General features: G+C 60.7%; 1 protein-coding gene across 3 annotated transcripts; it reads left to right on the top strand.

Moving 5' to 3' along the window:
- Positions 1-1,588: 1,588 nt before the first annotated feature.
- On the top strand, positions 1,589-22,635 carry Abca2 (ATP binding cassette subfamily A member 2). 3 transcript variants are annotated; one of them, XM_028868755.2, is made up of 49 exons: positions 1,589-1,732; positions 4,978-5,071; positions 5,386-5,388; positions 6,114-6,225; positions 6,316-6,479; positions 6,696-6,823; positions 6,974-7,084; positions 7,335-7,553; positions 7,916-8,283; positions 8,530-8,689; positions 9,437-9,565; positions 9,662-9,829; positions 9,910-10,006; positions 10,352-10,525; positions 10,596-10,698; positions 10,768-10,882; positions 11,000-11,190; positions 11,333-11,483; positions 11,560-11,764; positions 11,901-12,065; positions 12,168-12,348; positions 12,441-12,653; positions 14,580-14,776; positions 14,865-15,047; positions 15,267-15,451; positions 15,559-15,679; positions 15,941-16,120; positions 16,257-16,463; positions 16,733-16,835; positions 16,918-17,237; positions 17,313-17,526; positions 17,612-17,717; positions 17,811-17,922; positions 18,011-18,071; positions 18,160-18,334; positions 18,415-18,530; positions 18,606-18,753; positions 18,827-18,950; positions 19,098-19,230; positions 19,319-19,436; positions 19,565-19,743; positions 19,971-20,112; positions 20,232-20,366; positions 20,528-20,631; positions 20,705-20,797; positions 20,878-20,980; positions 21,071-21,208; positions 21,287-21,487; positions 21,903-22,635. In XM_028868755.2, exons 1-49 carry the CDS (start codon positions 1,667-1,669, stop codon positions 21,936-21,938), a joined length of 7,251 nt encoding a protein of 2,416 aa, XP_028724588.1. In that variant the 5' UTR covers positions 1,589-1,666; the 3' UTR covers positions 21,939-22,635. The 3 variants fall into 3 exon arrangements, with proteins under 3 accessions (XP_028724588.1, XP_028724586.1, XP_028724587.1); XM_028868753.2 differs by having other exon boundaries at positions 15,941-16,177; XM_028868754.2 differs by lacking the exon at positions 5,386-5,388 and having other exon boundaries at positions 1,590-1,732; positions 15,941-16,177.
- Positions 22,636-23,877: the final 1,242 nt, after the last annotated feature.

The following is a 23,877-nucleotide window of genomic DNA, read 5'->3' as shown; positions in this document are numbered from 1 at the left end:
CTCTCAGAGTCCCGTGCAGCGTCAGCTTCCTTGTTCTAAATGCAACTAAAACTCTGAGAGAAACCTGTTTGGAGGACACCCCGGGCCCCCCAAAAGCTTGGTCCATAGCTGTCCCCACCTGCACGGTGTGTGTGTGTGTGTGTGTGTGTGTGTGTGTGTGTGTGTGTGTGTTACTCCCAGGCTCCACAAAGCAACATTCGATCTTCACTTCCACGGTGTCTCTCCTAACCATTGAAGGTGCCCAACATTTTCCTGTCGGTTTGTTTGTGTTTTAGACAGGGTCTCATGTAGCTCAGGCTAGCCCTGAATTCACTAGCTAGCCAAGGATAACCTTGAATTCCTGATTCTCCTGCCTCTGCCTTTTACATGGTAGAGATTGCATGTGTGTGGTTACTCTCTATTATTTATTTTACTAAGACAAGGTCTCTCTATAACTCTGGCTGGCCTGGAACTCCCTATGTAGACCAGGCTGAACTTGAACTCACGGAAATCTGCCTGTCTCTGCCTTCCAAGTGCTGGGATTAAAGGTGAGGGCTTCCATGCTTTGCTATTGCCCTTCTAGGCAAAGGTCACTTCATCAGCGAGTGCCTTGTCTATAAGGGACAAAGAGAGCTTTCACGAGGGTAGTCTAGCAGGGAAGTCCCCCTCACCCTCTTATCAGGGATCCTCTGTTTTTGGTTTGTTTGTTTTTGTTTCTTGAGACAGGGTTTCTCAGTGTAGCCCTGGCTGTCCTGGAACTCACAGAGATCCACCTGCCTCTGCTTCTGGAATTAAAGTCCTGTGCCACCACCACCCAGTGCACTAGACTCCTTTTAAAAATATCTAAGTTGCTGGTCGGTGGTGGCGCATGTCTTTAATCCCAGCACTCAGGAGGCAGAGCCAGGCGGATCTCTGTGAGTTCGAGGCCAGGCTGGGCTACCAAGTGAGTTCCAGGAAAGGCGCAAAGCTACATCTGTGTAACCCTGTCTCGAAAAAAAAAAAAAAAAAAAAAAAATCTACGTCAAGTTTTGCTGTTGGGCTGCATGCTGCATCTTGGAGACTTGAGGTCATTGCCCACCCTACACAGATGGGATTCTGCTAATGGAGCAATGTCCCTCTTCTAAATGATTGACTGATCCTGCTTCCCCATTTGTACGTGGGAGGAGGGCCAACCTAGTGGTGACCTGATGGGGACCAAGCTTCCTTCAGGGTTCCCAGAGGGACAGTGGAACACCGTGGGTACTCCTCTGCACAAATCTCCCAATGGGGGGCGCATATTTGGAGTCCCCTGGGAGAAGTGTAGGGTGCCCAAGTTCTCCCCAGGCCTCGGAAAGGTGTGCACCTAGATCCCAGTTCAGGTGCGGACCTTGGGAGCACAGCATTCCCGCCGGGTGGGCCGGTCGAGCAGAGAGGCCTAGCGCTATGCGCAGGTGCAGCGGGTGCCCGGGCGCCCCCTGGCGGACACCCGAGCGCCGAGACGCCTTGAAGCGGGGGCGGCGGGCGCGGACGCGAGCGCGAGTCTCGGTAGCTGCGGCCGCCGGGGCGGAGCCTGCGAGGAGCAGGTCCTGGACTCTCGAGCGCCCCGCCCCCGCGCGGGCGATGCCGAGCGGCGCGGCGGGCAGCGGGGCCCGGCGGGGCGTGCAGAGGAGCGGGCCGCGGCGCTGAGGCGGCGGAGCGCGGCCCGGCCATGGGCTTCCTGCACCAGCTGCAGCTGCTGCTCTGGAAGAATGTGACGCTGAAGCGCCGGAGCCCGGTGAGCGACCCGCGCCCGTCCTCCGCCCCCCCCCCGCAGGCCGCGCGCCCGATGCGCCGGTGCGCTCCCGGCGTGCACGTGCAGGGCCAGGCGCGCGCAGACCCCGGGAGGGCGCCACCGGGGACCCTGTCCCCGGGCCGCTGCTTCCGCGGGCTTCCCGGCCTCGGGCAGCGGGATCGGCTGTGCCCTCGTCCGCTGACACTCGCAGCGCTCGCTCGGCTGAGTCACGGGCCGGCGCCCTTCGCAGCGCGCTCTGGCAGGCTGGGGTGGGGGCAGGTGGTCCCTGGACTTGAGCTCCGGCGAAGCCCAGGTGCCAGGGACAGAGCGCTGGCTGGGGCGCAGCTTTCAGCTTAGGGGCTCCGAGCCCTGGGCCCACCGCCTCTGGAGCCCCCATAGAGACCTGTCTCTGCCTTCCCTTTACGGCTTCTCTGCCCTTGGGCAGGCACCTTAGGCTGAGGATGGTACCAAGCAGCCCTCGCCGCCGCCCTCTTCCTCTTCCTCCTCCGCCTCCTCCTCCTTCCTCCTCCTCCCCCTTCTCCTCCTCCCTCCATCATCTTCTCCTCCTCCCTTCTCCTTTCCTAGCCCATCCTGGCATGTCCACAGACCCTCACTCCTGCTTTCTCACCCCCGGGAATGTCCTTGTTGTGCTAGCTCAACCCGTCAAATCCCAGCACCCGTTTGTCCTTTAGGGCCAGTTTCCCCGGAGGCAGCTCCTCTGATTTCTCCTGCCTCGGGCCTCTCTGGGGGCTGGGGCCTGCTGAGCAGAGCTTGGCTTCTCAGTACCTGTCTAGGGCAGCCAGAACGTGAGAGTGTTGGGGTAGGAGTCCCGGGTGAGGAGCAGGAAGCCATTGGCCTTGTTGGTTTTTATTCCGGTCCCTGGAAGGGCAAGGGCACCCAGAGAGTCCTGGGCCAGCAAGAGTATCTGGGGGCTCTTGGGATTTTGCAGGGTGGAGACCAGAGAGTGTGGGAGCCTAAAGAAGGGACTTTAACCAGCTCATACTCAGGGACCCCTCGGGTAACAATACTCCTCCTATATTCCTCTTTGAGTACTTCAGGTGCATAACTCTGGGCTATAGGCAGAATGGGTAGCAGTCATCACCAAGGCCTGGCAGGATTCCTGTGGGCACCTGGCCCTGGCTGATGCCAGGACTGAGTACGTTCCCTGTCCTGGTTGTCTGGGGCTGGCTGGTGTGGGGTCTGAAGGAGCAGGCCAGTTACTCTAGCCTTTGAGTCACCAGAGGAAGGGCCATGGAGGGAAGATGTAGGCATGCCTTGGTGCTAGTCCGAGGAGCAGAGGCTAGAACATAGTTCCTGCATCTGACGGGAGCCTCACGCCAGGCTTGGAGAAGAGTCCAGTGGTTGGACAGTCAGGCGGAGATGCTCACTGCTTCTTTCCTAGGGCCAGTCCGTGCCTGCTAGGTTGGGTTGGTCTGTAGGACCTTCCCGGGTCCCCATTCCCAGAGACCAGTTGGACCGCAGTGGGGATCCTTAGCCTCTGGCTGCAGTGAGGTACCCAGGGTGGCGTTCTTCCTCCGGGATGACCGTCTTTGCAGCGGTCAGGGCTGCACCTGGGCAAAGCTTATGGTCTGGAGGGGACTCCAGGACCTCCGCCCTTCTTGATCTCTTCTCCCAAATACTGTCCCTCAATTGCCCCTCTGTTGAGTAGTACAAAGGACACGGGTCTACCCTGGCAGCCATAGGAGGCTCACCAGCCTTGAGTAGTTGTGGTGGAAGGCCCCAACATCACACTAGGGTGTCAGCTGCTCTTCTCACTCCCGCACCCCAGCAAGCACTAGGCTTCAGGGAGGGCAGCTCAGGCCCAGGGTTGGCATGGAGACTGGGGCGGTGTGTGAGCACTGGACTTGTCTTGAGGGACAGAGTCCTTAGGTCACTTGCTGTCATCCAGGTAGAACACCTAGGTATTGCTGGACTTGTGCCGCCTGCCTGTAACCAGATGCCCCTGTGGTGCCTGCCACCTGCCAGCCAGGACTCTCCCTCCCAGCAGCTCATGCGCAGCCGTTGCTATAGTGATGGAAGAGACGGCCTGGCCTGTGCTGCAGTTACTCTGGCGGAGGTGCCCAGGGCAGGGCGGAGGTGCCCAGGGTAGGGCCTGGCATGGGTAGGGCTGTCTCTTCAACTGTGGCCCCTGTCACCAACCACTCTGTATGTGTGAAACCCATTTGTCCTGCGGCCCTGGGTGCCCATATCACTTCCTCAGCTGGCCCTGGACTCGATCCTGGCTGGAGAGGAGGTGGAGGCTGGCACAGGCTGAGGCGAGTGTGGGGTGTGGACACACAGCGGGGTGTTGTGGATCACAGAGAGCTATTGTCAAAGCACAGTAGGCACAGCCAGGGACAGGCTGGGCATGGCCCCACACCACTCCTGGGTGGCTGGGGTGGGGGGGAGCTTCAGAGTCCGCCTCAGATGGTGAGGAGGGTGAAGGAGACCTGATATTACAGAGCCATGGAGGAGGGCTGCCTCTGGTGGTGGTGGGGGCCTATCTTTCCTATGGTGTCAAAAGCGGGAGCTTCCTGACATCCTCCCTGAGCTGAGGTGGGGCAGGAGTTGAGGCAGCCCTTTGTTTTCCAGGAGGCACTGAGAGGTGAGCCTGGGCCCCAGGGCTTTGGCACTTCTGGCCTACCTTGCAGCCTGGCCCTGAGAAGTTAGAGCAGGAAAAGAAGCTTTTGCCTCAGGGACCGTGCTTGCCGGAGGCTCAGGGCCCTGGTCACAGTCTGGGCCTTACTCACACTGGGCCTCATCTCTCTGATTCCAACACCAAGTTTATAGGGGCGCTGCAGGAGAGGGGAGGTACAGGTGGGAGCTCAGGGCGGTCAGAGACCACATTTGGCCAAGAGTCCTCCAAGCTCCCACCCAGCAGACTCAACAGGTTGCCAGGGAGAAGAGGAGTTGGGTGAAGGAATGGGTGAGAGCTGACCACAAACCGGCTAATTTGTTCCTGGGGGCCTTGGACCTCTTCAGAGGGTAGGAGGTCCATGGTTTGACAGGCACAATCTAAGCTGGAGGACAAGAGAATCGAGGTGGTGGCACCACACAGTGTTCAACATCTTGGTGTGCTGGGAGGGACTAGAGCCTTGGCTGGGTCTGAGAAACCTGTGTTGACCTTCATGGCCGCTGGGTGCACATGGCTGGGCTGGTCCTTCGAGGAGGCCAGCACATGTTCATCATGTCCAGCCCTGGACAGGCAGTGGACGGGCAGACTGCCTCATGTGGTCCACCCTTTCCAGTGGGTCCTGGCTTTTGAGATCTTCATCCCGCTTGTCCTCTTCTTCATCCTGTTGGGCCTGCGGCAGAAGAAGCCCACCATCTCCGTGAAGGAAGGTGAGGCGCAGGCGCAGCCTGGGCACGTGGGTGGGCAGGGAGGGATAAGAGGAGTCCTGTGTGCACTGTGTCAGCCCCGGTGTGTCCCCATTCCCAAGGCTCCCTGAGGCCATGACCCAAGTGCCTGCTCCCCACGTGGCCCTGGCCACGTGTCTTGGTCAGGCCGTGGAGGTCAGGGCTGGCCACTGTGGCCGTGAATGACGACGGTGCCTGTTTCTGGAGGGTCCAGGCATTCACTAGTTTCCTCTGTTCTGTTTTGACCTGCCCCCCACCCTGCATGGTCTCTTGTCCTCTTCGGCCCGGCCTGCATGCAGTCTGTAAGTGAGCAGCCACCTCCTCCTTGCTGGCTCAGGTGGCAGCCATGGATGCCCTGGCAGGTCCCCCGGGTGCGGCTTAAGCACCCCTACTGCTTGCCTTAACAGCCTCCCAGCAGCTGGGTCCTGCAGAAGCCCCTGCCCGGGAGCAGGAAAGGCTGGCTTATCACTCAGGGTGGTGGGCTGAGATGTGGGTGGAGGTGGGCAGTGAAGGGCCAGGCCACCCGGGCCATAGCTGATACCCTGGTCAAGCCATCGGAGTATCTGCTTGGCAGTGTACCCGTGAGGTCGCCTGGCCATGCTTTCTAAGGGTGGGGTTCCTGGGTTGAGCCTGGGCTAGCCTGAGGTGAGGCTGGGATGGCCTGCAACTTTCCCTTCAGACTCCTTTGGGCTATGGCACTCACTCTGCTAACCAGTTGGCCTGAGAGGTCAGAGGTCACTGCCAAGGGGTGCCTCATGTGCTACCCTGGTCTCTGTGGGAAGCAGGGGCGGGGGACTGTTGGGGCATTTGGGTACTGCACGAGCTAAGGAGTGATGTGCTGGGAGTTCCAGGGGAAGGGATGGCAGGTGGCCCTCTGACCTCTGACCTCCAGCGTCATTTGCCTTAGCTCAGCTGGGGGCCAGGTGCTCTGTGCGCCCAGCCTAGTCTGCCTGAAGCTGCTTCTCCTTCCCGACCGTCTTCAAACATCTCTCTTGGTCCCCATCTCCCCCATCCTCGCTCCCACCAGCTTTCTACACCGCGGCCCCCCTGACGTCTGCCGGCATCCTGCCCGTCATGCAGTCACTCTGCCCCGATGGCCAGCGGGATGAGTTTGGCTTCCTGCAGTATGCCAACTCCACGTAAGTGCCCCCCCCCACCCCGTGCCCGGGGAGCCGGCCACCCCTACCCCTCACGCCGTGGCCAACGGCTGGTGTCTTGTGGTGTCGCAGGGTCACCCAGCTTCTAGAACGCCTCAACCGAGTCGTGGAGGAAGGCAACTTGTTTGACCCAGTGCGACCCAGCCTGGGCTCAGAGCTCGAGGCCCTGCGTCAACATCTGGAGGCGCTCAGCTCAGGCCCTGGCACCTGGGAGAGCCACTCAGCCAGACCTGCAGGTGTGCCCTGTGTGGGGACGGCTTGGGGGGAGGGCCTAGCACTCTGGGTCACAGCCTGCCTCTGGCCCCGGGTCCTTGTGTCTGCACCACCTTGTCCCTTACCTGCGTGCTTGAGGCAGGCCCAGTGCGGTGCCGGCTGCTCTGCTCAGAGCCTATCTGGGACACCTGAGCCCCAGCTAGAGCCGGCCCCTCAGTCCCATCCTCCTGCCCGTCCAGTGTCTTCCTTCTCTCTGGACTCGGTGGCCAGGGACCAGAGGGAGCTTTGGCGTTTCCTGATGCAGAACCTGTCGCTGCCCAACAGCACAGCCCAGGCCCTCCTGGCGGCCCGTGTGGACCCTTCCGAGGTGAGGGGGGGGGCGTGTCTCGGTAGTGGTCACCCCCTTCTGCTCTCCCCCTCGCCCCTGGTTACAGCCGTGAGGGAGGGGCCGCAAGTGTGTCTGCGCTCCTCTCAGGACTCGGGGGCTCCTGCTGAGCCAGACTCCCTCTCAATGCAGGTCTATCACTTGCTTTGGGGTCCTTTGCCTGCCCTGGATGGGAAGTTGGGTTTCCTCCGGAAGCAGGAGCCATGGAGCCGCCTGGGTAGCGATCCTCTGTTACGAATGGAGGTGAGAGGTCTGTCCCAGGGTGGAAGAAACGGCTCTCCCTTAGTTACGCATAAATTCTGGGGATCTGTGGTGTGCGCGGGGAAGTAGAGGCAGGCTGGTGATTTGGGTGCTCCCACAGCACTGTGGCACCCGGGCACAGAGCCAACACGGTGGACGGTCAGGGCGAAATCCTGTGCTACCTTAAGTAGGCCGTTGGCTATTTCTCGGTGGGGGTGCAGGCTTTACCAGTCCCCCTGTCCCTTGCCCCCAGGAGCTGCTGCTGGCCCCCGCCCTCCTGGAGCAGCTCACCTGTGCGCCAGGCTCTGGGGAGCTGGGCCGGATTCTTACCATGCCTGAGGGTCATCAGGTAGACCTGCAGGGCTACCGGGATGCCGTCTGCAGTGGGCAGGCGACAGCTCGTGCCCAACGCTTCAGTGACCTGGCCACTGAGCTCCGGAACCAGCTGGACATGGCCAAGATTGCCCAGCAGGTGAGGTCCTGCCCGTCAGCTGGCCAGCAATGCTGACCAGCCTGGAAGAGGTGCTAGGGCTACGTGGAGCCTGAACGTGGGAGGCTCCTGCACCCTGGCCTTGCGTGGTATGGTTGGAATTGAGCGATACCCCTTACCCCATTCTAGGCTTGGTTCCTTCCCACCTCTCACCCCAAGCTCTAGCTCTAGCCCTGGCCAGGACTTCCTAAACTGCGGAACCTCCCTCATCTTCCCAAGCACTGCCCTCTGCTGACACCCCTTCCTGTTCCATTCCTGAACTTAGCCACCTCCCCGAGTCACCTCCCACCAAGTTCAGCCTGTCTCCCAGCCTCCATTTTCCACATGCCTGGTCTTCCCCTCAGCTGGGCTTGGATGTCCCCAACGGCTCAGACCCCCAGCAGCAGGCGCCGTCCCCACGGAGCCTGCGGGCACTCTTAGAGGACCTGCTGGATGCCCAGAAAGTTCTGCAGGATGTGGACGTCCTCTCAGCTCTTGCGCTGCTGCTGCCCCAAGGCGCCTGTGCTGGCCGGGCCCCCGCATCTCAAGCTAGCAGCCTGAGTGGAGTGGCCAACAGCACTGGACCAGGGGCGAGCACGGGTTCCAACACCACCGTGGAGGAGGGAACCCAGCCACCTGTGACTCCCGCCTCTCCGGACACTCTGCAAGGCCAGTGCTCAGCCTTTGTGCAGCTCTGGGCTGGCTTGCAGCCCATCTTGTGTGGTAACAACCGGTAGGTCAGCAACAAAGGCATGGAGGGAACGGGAGAGTCATGGGGTAGTAGGGAGTTGACCCCATTGCCTGGCCCTGTGCATGGACTCCATTCTGGAAGCTATCTGCCCCTACATTTAAGCTCACCCTATGCATAACCTGACACCCCACCTTAGCCTGTCCCTCGGCTTCTGTTGAGCCATCCCAAGTGTCCCATCCCACCGGTCCTGACATCTCTGCCCTGTTCCTGGTGCTCTGTCTCTGCCAGCACCATCGAGCCTGAGGCGCTTCGGAGGGGCAACATGAGCTCCCTGGGCTTCACAAGCAAAGAGCAACGGAACTTGGGCCTTCTTGTGCACCTCATGACCAGCAACCCCAAAATCCTGTATGCGCCAGCAGGTTCGGAAGCTGACCGTGTTATCCTCAAGGTGTGTGGGTCTGGCACATTTGGGTCATGTCTCCCTGGCAGGAATACAAGCCTAGCAAGAGCCCGAGTGAGGGCTCTGTTGGCCCGGGACTCTATGTAGGACCGGTAAGAGCTCGAGTTGACTTTATGAAACCCGGGTAGTGTGCCTGGCACGGGGAGTCTCAGGACTGGAGGTGAGTGGCCCTCGGCAGCTTTTCTGTTGAGAGCTCCTAACAGTTCCTGCAGGGATGCATTGGAAAGGCTGACTGGTCTGGCTACAGTGCCCCCACCCCTCACCACGTTGATTGGGACAGGGTGGTATGTTCAGAGACGCCCCCACACACCAGTAGCATCAAATGAGCAGGGTGCAAGGACCATTGAAGTCTGGGAAGAGAGTTTGTTGGAAGAGTGTAAGCCAGGAGTGGAAATGGGCATGGCAAGGCCTTGACCTTGGAGGGTTGTTTTCTTGGGGGGGGGAAATGAAGATCAGACTTAAGTGCTCAAGGGGCATGTGGAAGGAAAGAGCCAGAAAAGCATGCATGGCTGCCGGGTGGGATTCAAAAGCATGCATTGTTGCTGTGGGTCATGGCAAAATGAATTTCATGTGGCTACTGTAGAAAGGCGAGGCAGAAACCTCCAGGTAGAAGTTTGGCCTGAGTAGGGGTACTAGTTGGGCTACACTCCCTTGGGCGTGTGAGAGCGTAGAGGACTCTCAGGCTGGCTTGGATCCTTCCTGGAGCCCCGTGCCTCAAGCTTTCATTCTCTGCAGGCCAACGAGACCTTTGCCTTTGTGGGCAATGTGACGCACTACGCCCAGGTCTGGCTTAACATCTCCTCGGAGATCCGAAGCTTCCTGGAGCAGGGCAGGCTGCAGCAGCATCTCCACTGGCTGCAGCAGGTGCTGTGGGTAGAAGGTGGGTGGGCACCTGTGCTGGGCTCCTCTGCTCAGAGCCGAAAGGTACGAGCCGTACCCTGAACGCCACTCTCCACCCAGTACGTGGCTGATCTGCGCCTGCACCCTGAAGCGATGAACCTGTCCCTGGAGGAGCTGCCGCCTGCCCTGCGCCAGGACAACTTTTCACTGCCCAATGGCACAGCCCTCCTGCAGCAGCTGGACACAATTGACAATGCAGCCTGTGGCTGGATCCAGTTCATGTCCAAGGTGGGGGCGGGGGTGAGCACGAGGACCCCTCTTCCCTCGTGCGTTTCGAGGGCCAGCTCCAATGATGGCCCCTTTTCCAGGTGAGTGTAGACATCTTCAAGGGTTTTCCTGATGAGGAGAGCATTGTCAATTACACACTCAACCAGGCCTACCAGGATAACGTCACAGTGTTTGCCAGTGAGTTCCTCCCCCTCCTACGAAGGTCCTGTGTCTCCTCCAGACCTGCTTTCTCACCAGCTCAGGCCTGCCCTGCCCCTACCATGTCCCCCGTTACCTTCCTGCCCCTTAGCCCAGACCTCTCCACCAGTTCCACGTCTTCCCACATCTCCCCCTCACCTGCCTCACTTTGGTCCCACACTCCACATGCTGGCCCTGCCACATCCCCCTGTTACTCCTCAGCCCTGCTCCACCTCTTTCTAAGACACCTCATCTGTCCCGTTATCACCCCTGGAGTGCCCCCTTCACAGTGTGTCCCCCCTCCATGCCCTCTGGCCACACACTCCACCAGCTTCCTGTTCCCAGGTGTGATCTTCCAGACGCGGAAGGATGGCTCCCTCCCTCCACATGTACACTACAAGATTCGCCAGAACTCAAGCTTCACTGAGAAAACCAATGAGATTCGGCGTGCTTATTGGCGCCCAGGGCCCAACACGGGTGGCCGCTTCTACTTCCTCTATGGCTTCGTCTGGATCCAGGGTGAGGGGCTGAGCCCAGGTGGGACGGGAGGGGGCCCCCGGCCTTGCCCTGACACAACGTCTGCCCCCAGACATGATGGAGCGTGCCATCATCAACACATTTGTGGGGCACGACGTGGTGGAGCCTGGCAACTATGTGCAAATGTTCCCGTACCCCTGCTATACGCGTGATGAGTGAGTGCCCGCCTACGGGGGTTTGGGGGTCTCGGGTCCAAGCCCCTGCTAACACGTGTTCCCCCTCAGCTTCCTGTTTGTCATCGAGCACATGATGCCACTGTGCATGGTGATCTCTTGGGTCTACTCTGTGGCCATGACTATTCAGCATATCGTGGCAGAGAAAGAGCATCGGCTCAAGGAGGTGGGTCTGGGGGTCTGCAGGCACCCCCGCTTCCGGCAGGCCGTGGGGAGGGCAGTACGGTCCTTTCTTCTCTGGTCCCTGCCCCCGAGGGACATGGTCTGCCGCCCCACCCCACAGGTGATGAAGACGATGGGGCTGAACAACGCCGTGCACTGGGTGGCCTGGTTCATCACAGGCTTTGTGCAGCTGTCCATCTCAGTGACAGCTTTGACCGCCATCCTCAAGTACGGCCAGGTGCTCATGCACAGCCACGTGCTCATTATCTGGCTCTTCCTTGCCGTCTATGCCGTGGCCACGATCATGTTCTGGTGAGCACTGCAGGGAGCTGGGAAACCCCCTGGGATAGGCAGGCTCCTCTCTTGGAGCTCCTTTGGGCCCAGTAGGGGTGGCCCAGGTGGCCAAGAGCCAAGCGCCACGGGGCTGACAGCTCTGTGGCCTCTCCCACTCCAGCTTCCTGGTGTCTGTGCTGTACTCGAAGGCTAAGTTGGCCTCGGCCTGTGGTGGCATCATCTACTTCTTGAGCTACGTTCCCTACATGTATGTGGCAATCCGTGAGGAAGTGGCCCATGATAAGATCACTGCCTTCGAGAAGTGCATTGCGGTGAGGATCGTGGCCAGGCAGGGCCAGGGTGGGGTGTCCAAACCCTGCCCACCTACTGACACCCCTCTTTCTTCAGTCCCTGATGTCCACAACAGCCTTTGGCCTGGGCTCCAAGTACTTTGCGCTGTATGAGGTGGCAGGCGTGGGTATCCAGTGGCACACATTCAGCCAGTCCCCAGTAGAAGGGGATGATTTCAACCTGCTCCTTGCTGTCACCATGCTTATGGTGGACACGGTGGTCTATGGCGTGCTCACTTGGTACATTGAGGCGGTACACCCAGGTACAAGCCCATCAACGGAGGGACCAGGGGTGGGACAAGGTCACTGGGATTCCACCTTCCTCTTGGTGGCGTTTGGCCCTTGTGGTGGATTGTCACCTCCAGGCCCTCGTCAGCCTCTCCCCTCCTGGACCCCCAGGCATGTATGGGCTGCCCCGGCCCTGGTACTTCCCACTGCAGAAGTCCTATTGGCTGGGCAGTGGGCGGACAGAGGCCTGGGAGTGGAGCTGGCCATGGGCACACACACCACGCCTCAGCGTCATGGAGGAAGACCAGGCCTGTGCCATGGAGAGCCGCCACTTTGGTGAGGCCAGGGTCAGAAGTTGAATGGGGTGGGTGCTGGGTTTTGGGGGCCCGGGGTGGCCTTGGTGCTGCGCCCCGTCCTGCTGACCCAGCCTTGGTACAGAGGAGACACGCGGTATGGAGGAGGAGCCCACCCACCTGCCCTTGGTCGTCTGTGTGGACAAGCTCACCAAGGTCTATAAGAATGACAAGAAGCTGGCCTTGAACAAACTGAGCCTCAATCTCTATGAGAACCAGGTGGTCTCTTTCCTAGGCCATAATGGGGCTGGCAAGACCACTACCATGTGAGTGTCGAGGGACAGGGGAGCTTAGCGAACTGGAAGACAGGGTTCCCTCAGGGTGTGGTGGGTTGTGACCCCACTTGCCCCCACTCCAGGTCTATCCTGACCGGACTGTTCCCACCCACGTCGGGCTCAGCCACTATCTATGGGCACGACATCCGCACGGAGATGGACGAGATCCGCAAGAACCTGGGCATGTGCCCGCAGCACAACGTCCTCTTTGACCGGCTCACCGTGGAGGAACACCTCTGGTTCTACTCACGGCTCAAGAGCATGGCACAAGAGGAGATCCGCAAAGAGATGGACAAGTGCGTGCCGCGCGGGGGCGGGTGCTGTGAGGGGGCGGGTGCCGCGAGGGGGCGGGCGCCGTGAGGGCGGGTGCCGCGAGGGGCGGACGGCACGGTGTGCACGGGATGGGGGGCGCGTCAGCAGAGGCAGGTGCTGTGGACGCTTGGATGCGGAAGTCGGGAGGGGGTGGGGATGAGGTGGGATAAGAGGTCTTCGTGTTCCTGCCTACCGTCCTCTGGTCCATCACCCTCCCATCCATTGCCCTCCTCTCTGCTGGTGTCTATTCTGCTCCTGTCTATCCCCTCCCATAAATCCGTCACTCTCCCGTCCATCCATCACCCTCCCATAAATCCATCACCTCCCCATCCATCACCCTCCCATCTGTCCATCACCTCCCCATCCATCACCCTCCCATCTGTCCATCACCTCCCCATCCATCACCCTCCCTCTGTCCATCACCCTCCTGTCCATCACCCTCCCTCTGTCCATCACCCTCCCTCTGTCCATCACCCTCCCTCTGTCCATCACCCTCCATCTGTCCATCATCCTCCATCTGTCCATCACCCTCCCATCTGTCCATCACCCTCCCTCTGTCCATCACCCTCCCATCTGTCCATCACCCTCCCATCTGTCCATCACCTCCCCATTCATCACCCTCCCATCCATCACCCTCCCATCTGTCCATCACCTCTCCATCCATCACCCTCCCTCTGTCCATCACCTCTCCATCCATCACCCTCCCATCTGTCCATCACCTCCCCATCCATCACCCTCCCTCTGTCCATCACCCTCCCTCTGTCCATCACCCTCCCTCTGTCCATCACCCTCCCTCTGTCCATCACCTCTCCATCCATCACCCTCCCATCTGTCCATCACCTCTCCATCCATCACCCTCCTCTGTCCATCACCCTCCTCTGTCCATCACCCTCCCTCTGTCCATCACCTCTCCATCCATCACCCTCCCATCTGTCCATCACCTCTCCATCCATCACCCTCCCTCTGTCCATCACCCTCCTCTGTCCATCACCCTCCCATCTGTCCATCACCCTCCCTCTGTCCATCACCTCCCATCTGTCCGTCACCCTCCCATCTGTCCATCACCCTCCCTCTGTCCATCACCCTCCCTCTGTCCATCACCCTCCCTCTGTCCATCACCCTCCATCTGTCCATCACCCTCCATCTGTCCATCACCCTCCCATCTGTCCATCACCCTCCCTCTGTCCATCACCCTCCCATCTGTCCATCACCCTCCCATCTGTCCATCACCCTCCATTCCATCACCTCTCCATCCATCACCCTCCTCTGTCCATCACCTCCATCCATCACCTCTGTCCCATATCACCCTCCCTCTGTCCATCACCTCCCATCCATCACCCTCCCATCTGTCCATCACCTCCCCATCCATCACCCTCCCTCTGTCCATCACCCTCCCATCTGTCCATCACCCTCCCTCTGTCCATCACCCTCCCTCTGTCCATCACCCTCCATCTGTCCATCACCCTCCCATCTGTCCATCACCCTCCCATCTGTCCATCACCCTCCCATCTGTCCATCACCCTCCCTCTGTCCATCACCCTCCCTCTGTCCATCACCTCTCCATCCATCACCCTCCCATCTGTCCATCACCTCCCCATCCATCACCCTCCCTCTGTCCATCACCCTCCCTCTGTCCATCACCCTCCCATCTGTCCATCACCCTCCCTCTGTCCATCACCCTCCCATCTGTCCATCACCCTCCCATCTGTCCATCACCCTCCCTCTGTCCATCACCCTCCCTCTGTCCATCACCTCTCCATCCATCACCCTCCCATCTGTCCATCACCTCTCCATCCATCACCCTCCCATCTGTCCATCACCCTCCCTCTGTCCATCACCCTCCCATCTGTCCATCACCCTCCCATCTGTCCATCACCCTCCTGTCCATCATGCTCCTGTTGGACCCACAGGATGATTGAGGACCTGGAGCTCTCCAATAAGCGGCACTCGCTGGTGCAGACACTGTCTGGAGGCATGAAGCGCAAGCTCTCGGTGGCCATTGCCTTCGTGGGTGGCTCTAGAGCCATTATCTTGGATGAGCCCACGGCTGGCGTGGACCCCTACGCTCGCCGCGCCATCTGGGACCTCATTCTGAAGTACAAGCCAGGTGAGAGGATGCCAGGCTGGCCGTAGTCTGTGTGGGTCTCTGCCTGCCCCTGGATGCCCCCCTTACCGTGGATCTGGACCTACCCCAGGCCGTACTATTCTCCTCTCCACCCACCACATGGATGAGGCCGACCTGCTGGGGGATCGGATTGCCATCATCTCCCACGGGAAGCTCAAGTGCTGCGGCTCTCCCCTCTTTCTCAAGGGTGCCTATGGTGATGGGTACCGCCTCACGTTGGTCAAGCGGCCTGCAGAGCCTGGCACCTCCCAAGGTCTGTACCGAGACTACTTGAACCGGCCCCTGGTCCTCCCCGCCCCACGACTCCCTACCGAGGAGAGGTGCATCCTTACCCTCACTGCATCAGGACCAGATACCCGGTGGACTTGGACACCGCTAAGCCCCGTCTTGACTTGCCGGCTAGGTTCCCGAGGCTCCTCCTTCCTCAGCCCCCACCCCCAGTGAATCGCCTTCTACGCCTCTTCCTCCCCAGAGCCAGGGCTGGTGTCCAGCCCCCCAGGTCGTGCTCAGCTGAGCAGTTGCTCGGAGCCCCAGGTGTCCCAGTTCATCCGCAAGCACGTGGCCTCGTCCCTGCTGGTCTCCGACACCAGCACCGAGCTCTCCTACATCCTACCCAGCGAGGCCGTCAAGAAGGGGGCCTTCGAGCGCCTCTTCCAGGTGTGAGGGCTGAGCATGGTGGCTGGGGACACAATGTGCCCCTAGAAAAGATGAGCAACGCCCCTGCCTGCATTCCGTGGCTCTGGCCTCACCCAGCTTCTTTACAGCAATTGGAGCACAGCCTGGATGCATTGCATCTGAGCAGTTTTGGGCTGATGGACACAACCCTGGAGGAGGTGTTCCTCAAGGTGTCTGAGGAGGACCAGTCACTGGAGAACAGCGAAGCTGGTAAGAGTTCCCAAGCTGGTGATCAGCCTGGTCAACCCACCAAGGGCCCCTGGGGACATGGCTCTGACTCGGGAAGTGGGATTCCCCAGGATCAGTATAGACTCCTGGTGGACGATACGGTAGCCACAGGTATATTAACCCAAAGCTGGGATCCAGTCAGGGCCTGGGGTCATGGGTGAGCAACAGGGACTGAGGTACGAGGTTGCCCTGGGGTACCGTGCCTCCAAGCCCTCCCTCCCTCCCTGCCTCTGTTCTTTGCAGATGTGAAGGAGTCCCGGAAGGATGTGCTGCCTGGGGCAGACGGCCTGACATCTGTGGAGGGCCAAGCTGGCAACCTGGCTCGGTGCTCAGAACTGGCCCAGTCCCAGGCATCACTGCTGTCTGCGTCCTCCGTGGGCTCTGCCCGCGGTGACGAGGGCACTGGCTACGCCGATGTCTACGGTGACTACCGTCCCCTCTTTGACAACTTGCAGGACCCAGACAATGTCAGCTTACAAGGTGGCAGCTGCTGGGGAGGCCGGGGAGGGTCCAGAAGGGTGGCACGGTCCTGGCTGCTCACCCCCGCCTCTCCGCACAGAGGCAGAAATGGAGGCCCTGGCTCGGGTAGGCCAGGGCAGCCGCAAGCTGGAGGGCTGGTGGCTGAAGATGCGGCAGTTCCATGGGCTCCTGGTGAAGCGTTTCCACTGTGCCCGTCGAAACTCCAAAGCTCTTTGCTCTCAGATTCTGCTGCCTGCCTTCTTTGTCTGTGTGGCCATGACCGTGGCGTTGTCTGTTCCTGAGATAGGTATGGCTACCTGGCCTCATGTGCTTGGGGCAAGGCTACCCTCTGGCCCTTGGGTTCCTGGCTTCACGTCCTTCCCGGCCTCCTGGAGAACCCTTCTCCATCCCTCTCCCCATCCTCTGAACGTTATTCAGGGGCTCACGAGAGGGTCCTGCCTCCTGGGGAGTCATACCCCCAAAGCTGGGCTCTGTCTATACTGGGAAAAGGGAATCAAGATCTGGGGGCTGCGTCAGGTAGTTGGAGCCTGCTCAGGTCTCATGCTCACCCCCCAGGTGACCTGCCTCCCCTGGTCCTGTCACCGTCTCAGTACCACAACTATACCCAGCCCCGCGGCAACTTCATCCCCTACGCTAATGAGGAACGCCGGGAGTACCGGTGAGGCCGTGGGCTGGGGCGGTAGCGCAGGGGAGGACTAGCGTTGAGACTTACATCCCCTAACTCACTGCCGTGCCCTTAGATTGCGGCTGTCCCCTGATGCCAGCCCCCAGCAGTTGGTGAGCACATTCCGGCTGCCCTCTGGCGTGGGTGCCACCTGTGTGCTCAAGTCTCCCGCCAACGGCTCCCTGGGGCCCATGCTGAACCTTAGCAGCGGAGAGTCCCGCCTGCTGGCCGCGCGGTTCTTCGACAGCATGTGCCTGGAGTCCTTCACACAGGGACTGCCGCTGTCCAACTTCGTGCCGCCCCCACCCTCGCCTGCCCCCTCGGACTCCCCGGTGTCCCCGGATGAGGACGCGCCGCAAGCCTGGAACGCCTCCCTGCCACCTACGGCTGGACCAGGTACCGCCTCGCGGAAGGCGTCTGGGGGGCGTGCCCACGAGTAACCCATCTCACTGTGCTGCGCTGTGCCCACAGAGACGTGGACGTCGGCACCGTCTCTGCCACGCCTAGTGCGCGAGCCTGTCCGCTGTACCTGCTCTGCACAGGGCACGGGCTTCTCTTGCCCCAGCAGTGTGGGTGGGCATCCGCCCCAGATGAGGGTAGTCACCGGTGACATCCTGACCGACATCACCGGCCACAATGTCTCTGAGTACCTGCTCTTCACATCTGACCGTTTCCGGCTACACCGGTGAGTCGGGCCTGCGGTGGCCGTGAACACGGGGTGGCTGGTGGTGGCTGCCTAGCCTCATTGTCTCCCCCGACGTCCTGTACAGATATGGAGCCATCACCTTTGGTAACGTCCAGAAGTCCATCCCAGCCTCCTTCGGTGCCCGGGCGCCGCCTATGGTGCGGAAGATCGCAGTACGAAGGGTGGCCCAGGTAAAGTGCCGCCCCGGTTCCCTGGCCCCCGGCCCTGTGCGCAGAGACTCTCGCAGTCTTGCGAGCCTCTCTGAGGCCCACGTGCTTCTCCAGGTGCTCTACAATAACAAGGGCTACCACAGCATGCCCACCTACCTCAACAGCCTCAACAATGCCATCCTGCGGGCAAACCTGCCCAAGAGCAAGGGTAACCCGGCAGCCTACGGTGAGGAAAGTCAGGGCTGAGGGGCGGGGAGGGGGCGCAGCTGAGCCGGAAGGGTGCAAGGGTCTCATGCTGCCCTCCCTGTGTGCAGGCATCACCGTCACCAACCACCCCATGAACAAGACCAGTGCCAGCCTCTCCCTGGACTACCTGTAAGTGCGGCCGAACTGTGCTGGGGGAGGGGCAGGACCCCCTGTGGCCCTGAGCACCCCCTGGAATTGAGTACCCGTCCTCTTCTAGACTGCAGGGCACAGACGTGGTCATCGCCATCTTCATCATTGTGGCCATGTCCTTCGTCCCGGCCAGTTTCGTGGTCTTCCTCGTGGCAGAGAAATCCACCAAGGCCAAGCACCTGCAGTTCGTCAGCGGGTGCAACCCTGTCATCTACTGGCTAGCCAACTACGTGTGGGACATGGTGTGCCCCCGCATGGTCCCTTCCCATCCCCGTCTCCTGGCCTCGTGCCCAGTCCTCACCGGCTCCCTCTGCCTTTGCAGCTCAATTACCTGGTCCCCGCGACCTGCTGCGTCATCATCCTGTTCGTGTTCGACCTGCCGGCCTACACGTCGCCCACCAACTTCCCAGCGGTGCTCTCCTTGTTCCTGCTCTACGGGTAAGCTGGCGAAGGCCGTGGAGTATGTCGGGGTTTGCCCGGGGGTCCCCTGTGACCACGGCTCTTTGCCCACAGGTGGTCCATCACGCCCATCATGTACCCAGCCTCCTTCTGGTTTGAGGTCCCCAGCTCAGCCTACGTGTTCCTCATCGTCATCAATCTCTTCATCGGCATCACGGCCACCGTGGCCACCTTCCTTCTGCAGCTTTTTGAGCATGACAAGGTGAGTGTCGGGAGCCTGGGCGGCGGGGCACGGCCTGGGGCGGCCGTGCTGAGCTGTGTGCCTGGCCCCCCAGGATCTGAAGGTTGTCAACAGTTACCTGAAAAGCTGCTTCCTCATCTTCCCCAACTACAACCTGGGCCACGGGCTCATGGAGATGGCCTACAATGAGTACATCAACGAATACTACGCCAAGATTGGTGAGTCTGGCGAACACCGGGTGGACCGTGGAGGCCTGCAGGGGGCCGCAGGGTGTGGCCTTGCCTAGTCCTGGGCTCAGTGAGTTCCAGTGCTGGGGTGACTGGGACTCCTTGAGGGTCTCAGGCCCTGAACCAGCTCTCCCACAGGCCAGTTTGACAAGATGAAGTCCCCATTTGAGTGGGACATTGTCACACGTGGGCTGGTGGCCATGACCGTGGAGGGCTTCGTGGGATTCTTCCTCACCATCATGTGCCAGTATAACTTCCTGCGGCAGCCACAGTGAGTGGAGAGTGTTGGGTGATGGCAGGGACCCTGGGTAGGGGTGGGTGGGTGGCTTGGCCGGGCCCTGCCGACTTTCCTGCCCTAGACGCCTGCCTGTGTCTACTAAACCTGTGGAGGACGACGTGGACGTGGCCAGTGAGCGGCAGAGAGTGCTCCGTGGGGATGCTGATAACGACATGGTGAAGATCGAGAACCTGACCAAGGTGGGCTCTGGGCTGTGGGAAAGGAGGTGGGGGATGGGGTGGGGAGAGGTTTCCAGCAGCGGCGGGTGGGGACGGGCAGGCCAGGCGGGAGCCCCGTCCCTCGCTGAGCGGGAAGGCTCTCGGGCCAGGTGTACAAGTCTCGGAAGATTGGCCGGATCCTGGCCGTGGACCGCCTTTGCCTGGGCGTGCGCCCTGGAGAGTGCTTTGGGCTCCTTGGCGTCAACGGAGCGGGGAAGACCAGCACCTTCAAGATGCTGACCGGCGACGAGAGCACAACCGGAGGAGAGGCCTTTGTCAACGGGCACAGGTGGGGTTGCCGGGCCCCTCGGACGCGCTTGCAGGGAGGCTCGGATGTGAGGGTGTCCGTGTGGGACCGCCTCCGGGCACGCAGCCAGCCGCAGGGGTGAGGGGTCGAGCGGGCGACCCTGCCCGTCGGGGGCGAAGGCGTGGGTGTGGATGGAGGAGTGGGGTGACCGTGTCCCCAGGGTGGCGGCGGAGGGCAGGTGCGGGGTATTGACTGCCCTCTGTCTCCAGTGTGCTCAAGGACCTGCTTCAGGTACAGCAGAGCCTTGGCTACTGCCCGCAGTTCGACGCTCTGTTCGATGAGCTCACGGCTCGGGAACACCTGCAGCTGTACACGCGGCTGCGTGGCATCCCCTGGAAGGACGAAGCACAGGTGAGGTCGGGAGGGAAGCAGCCGGTGGGCGCACCGGTGCGTACGTGGCGGTGGACTTGTGCCGCCGGTCGGTGTCTAGGAAGGGGGAGCCCCGTTATCCCTCCTATTGGCCCCGCTAGGTGGTGAAGTGGGCCCTGGAGAAGCTGGAACTGACGAAGTACGCGGACAAGCCCGCTGGGACCTACAGCGGGGGCAACAAACGGAAGCTCTCCACAGCCATTGCGCTCATTGGGTACCCTGCCTTCATCTTTCTGGTAAGTCCTGCGGGCATGGGAGACAGCTACCCATTCTGGCCTCTCTGTGAGTTTGAGGGGAGGGTGCCCCGCTCCCCTCTGCTTCCTGATGAGCCAGGGGATAGACGGGTAGAACCGGTTTGGGTGGGCTATGTCTCTGGATGAACTGACCCCTGCCCTAGGATGAGCCCACCACTGGCATGGACCCTAAGGCCCGGCGCTTCCTGTGGAACCTCATTCTGGACCTCATCAAGACGGGACGCTCGGTGGTGCTGACGTCACACAGGTGTGCCTCTCCCCGACCCCTCCATGGGCCTCTGGCCGTCCCTCTGGTGCCAGCCTGTGCTGTCTGCCCACAGCATGGAGGAGTGTGAGGCTCTGTGCACGCGGCTGGCCATCATGGTGAACGGACGCCTGCGCTGCCTGGGCAGCATCCAGCACCTCAAGAACAGGTGAGTCAAAGGGGGCTGCAGAAGACAGGGTGAGCTCCGTTTCGCCCACGGGGCTCCCGGCCACCCCTGTGTCCCGCCAGGTTTGGGGATGGCTACATGATCACGGTCAGGACCAAAAGCAGCCAGAATGTGAAGGATGTGGTGCGGTTCTTCAACCGGAACTTCCCAGAGGCCATGCTCAAGGTGGGTGTGGTCGGGTGGAGTGAGGGTGAGGACGTGCCGTGCCCGGCCCCGGCGGCCGCTGACCTCCGCGCTCCCCTGACCTCCTCCCAGGAACGGCATCACACGAAGGTGCAGTACCAGCTCAAGTCCGAGCACATCTCTCTGGCTCAGGTGTTCAGCAAGATGGAGCAGGTGGTGGGCGTGCTGGGCATCGAGGACTACTCAGTCAGCCAGACCACCCTGGACAACGTGAGTGTGCCGCACGCACGGCCTGGGCTGCGTCTTCCGGGATCCGCCCGGGTCGCTTAGCCCACCACCTGTCCACAGGTGTTTGTGAACTTTGCCAAGAAGCAGAGTGACAATGTGGAGCAGCAGGAGACTGAACCCTCGACCTTGCCGTCCCCGCTTGGACTGCTCAACCTGCTGCGGCCCCGCCCCGCCCCCACGGAGCTCCGGGCACTGGTGGCCGATGAGCCTGAGGACCTGGACACGGAGGATGAGGGCCTCATCAGCTTTGAGGAAGAGCGGGTGAGTGGTCAGCGTATTCTCCCGGCCACACTCCCGCCCAGAGGCTCGCGCGGAAGGACCTAAGTGAGGGAACTCGATGTAGATAACACCTGCCTTCTAGAGTCATAGGACAGGGAGGGACTCACGCATGCTCAGGACCCGAGTGGATATGGGGAAACTGGGGTGGTCAGAAACCAAAGGCAGAGCCTAGAACACGCTGGCAGCTTTGAAGACCCCAGATCAGAGGCGGGGATTCCCAGAAACCAGAGCCTGGGGAGGGTTACAGGCTGTGACTACCACACCGGGCGGGCAGGAGGGCCAGACGCCCGAGAATGCTTAGTGGGGGGAGAGTACTCGGGAGCTCCAGGAGCCAGCCAGTGGGAAGGCCCAGTGTGAATGTCCTCAGCTCCCACCGGGTCTGTCTGCTCTTCTCCAGGCCCAGCTCTCCTTCAACACGGACACGCTCTGCTGACCATCAGGAACAAGTCAGGGATGCAACTGTGGGGGGCAGAAGTCAGGCGGTGGCCATAACCCTGTCACACATGCCAGGCCCTGGAAAGCCAGGTTCAGGACCAAAGGGCTCCCGCCCTCCTCCCAACTACCACCATCCTCGCCTCATCCTGCGGTCACTCTGGCCGCCCTCCCCCAATCGTGCCAAAGGCTGGCCTGGCCCTGGGCTGCACATACCCTCACCCTGCTTTGCCTTAAAGCCTTGGGTCTTGGCCCAGCCCCTTACCCTACCCAGCACCATCACCTTCCCAGGGTGACATGGGCTGCCCCAAGCATCCTGTGACCCTTCTCTGCAGCGGCCCCGAGTCTGCCCAGGCCAGCGTCTTGCACAGATGTCTTGTCGTGGACATCCCTGACTGCAGGGGGGGCTGGGCAGCTTGCCTACTTCCTTTGCATCAAGAGCCTCCCTCACTCTGCTGTTGTGAAGAAGTTAGGATACCCACGGGAAGCCATGAATGTGGTTGCCTCGGCCCTGGTGGAATTGCAGGAATGGGGAAGCTGGGCTTGCTGGCCAGGTGAGGGGCCACTGCCCCCTCCCTGTCCCCTCAAGCTGCCTTTGCTCTCCCATCCAGCTTGGCCCTTCCCGCCACCCACCGGGGAGCGGGACCTTGTATATAGCGCACAGATGTTTGTTTTCAATAAATAAGCAAAAAAAAGCCCGTGGGAGCCTGTGCATGTGACAGGGAGTTGGGGTGAAGGCAGGCCCATTGGGCCAGGGTGTAGTCTGACTGTACCAGCTGTGCAGGGAGGGCCTGTTCCTCTCCCTGCCCACGCAGCCCAGACCCCTGCTCTGTGGGCGGGTCCTAAGTGGGCTTCTGGAAGGGGTTGTGCAGTATTGTTCATCCAGCTCTGGTGCTATCCCTCAGCATCTTAGCACCCCCCCACCCCCAACAAGGCCTACTGCCCACAGTGAGCCCATTTGCTCTGGGCTGCCTCTACTTCCCGAAAAGTGGAGGAGGTTCTGGGAGAAGGTCTCCAGGAGTCTGGGCGCATAAGAAGAATTTCCCCAAGGCGGTGGGCCTGTGCTAGCAGGTGTCTGGTGAGGTGAAGTCCATACCTCACATTGGCCCTGCCAGGTGGTAAGGTGGGTCCATGCACAGAAAGGCCCTAAGGCACAGAGCTTCGGAAAACAAGATCCAGGAAGGGCCCAGGAGAATGGGGCTTGGGAACTCGGAGGTTAACTAGTGGTGGGGCTCTGTGTATGCCACACAGGAGTCGGGGCAACAGTTGAAGAGTCTCAGACTCACACTTCTTCTGTCTTGTTCAGGTTCCCACCTGAGACTTCACGTGCTTAGAGATTAGGGAGAGAGAAGCCCCTGAGGAGGATAGAGGGCTGGCTGGCACCTTGGGAGGGAAAGGAAGAAGAGAAGAAGGAAGGGTGGGAGTAGCCGGGTGCCAAGGTGCTGAGTCCTGTGGGCTACGAAAGCTGCTCAGCCCGCTGCGGTCCCAGGGGCTGGGCCAGCGGGTGGAGGGTTCCTGGCCTGAGAGGAAAAGCAGCAGGGACAGAGGGTGAGCTTGTTAAGACACAGGAATGGGGCTGTGTGGGTAAGAACACTTGATAGTCTCCCAGAGGATCAGATTCAGTTTCCAGCACCACGTCGGGTTGTTCCTAACTCAGTAATTACAGTTTCAGGGGCTACAATTGCTGGCTTCCACAGATACCCCCACACATGTGGTACACACACAGAGATGTCTGTATACACAGAAGTAAACATTTATTCCAGGAGTTTGGAGGGATGGCTCAGCGGTTAGCACACCTCGCTCTTCCACAGGACCCTAGTTCAGTGTGCAGCGTTCATGGCAGGTGGGCCACAACCCTGTAACTCCAGCTCTAGAGGACCCTATGTTCTCTTAATCCCAGCACTCGGGAGGCAGAGGCAGGCGGATCTCTGTGAGTTTGG

Source organism: Peromyscus leucopus, chromosome 4 (assembly GCF_004664715.2).
Source record: "Peromyscus leucopus breed LL Stock chromosome 4, UCI_PerLeu_2.1, whole genome shotgun sequence".
Classification (NCBI taxonomy): Eukaryota; Metazoa; Chordata; class Mammalia; order Rodentia; family Cricetidae; genus Peromyscus; species Peromyscus leucopus.
This window is presented reverse-complemented; position numbering and strand designations above follow the sequence as displayed.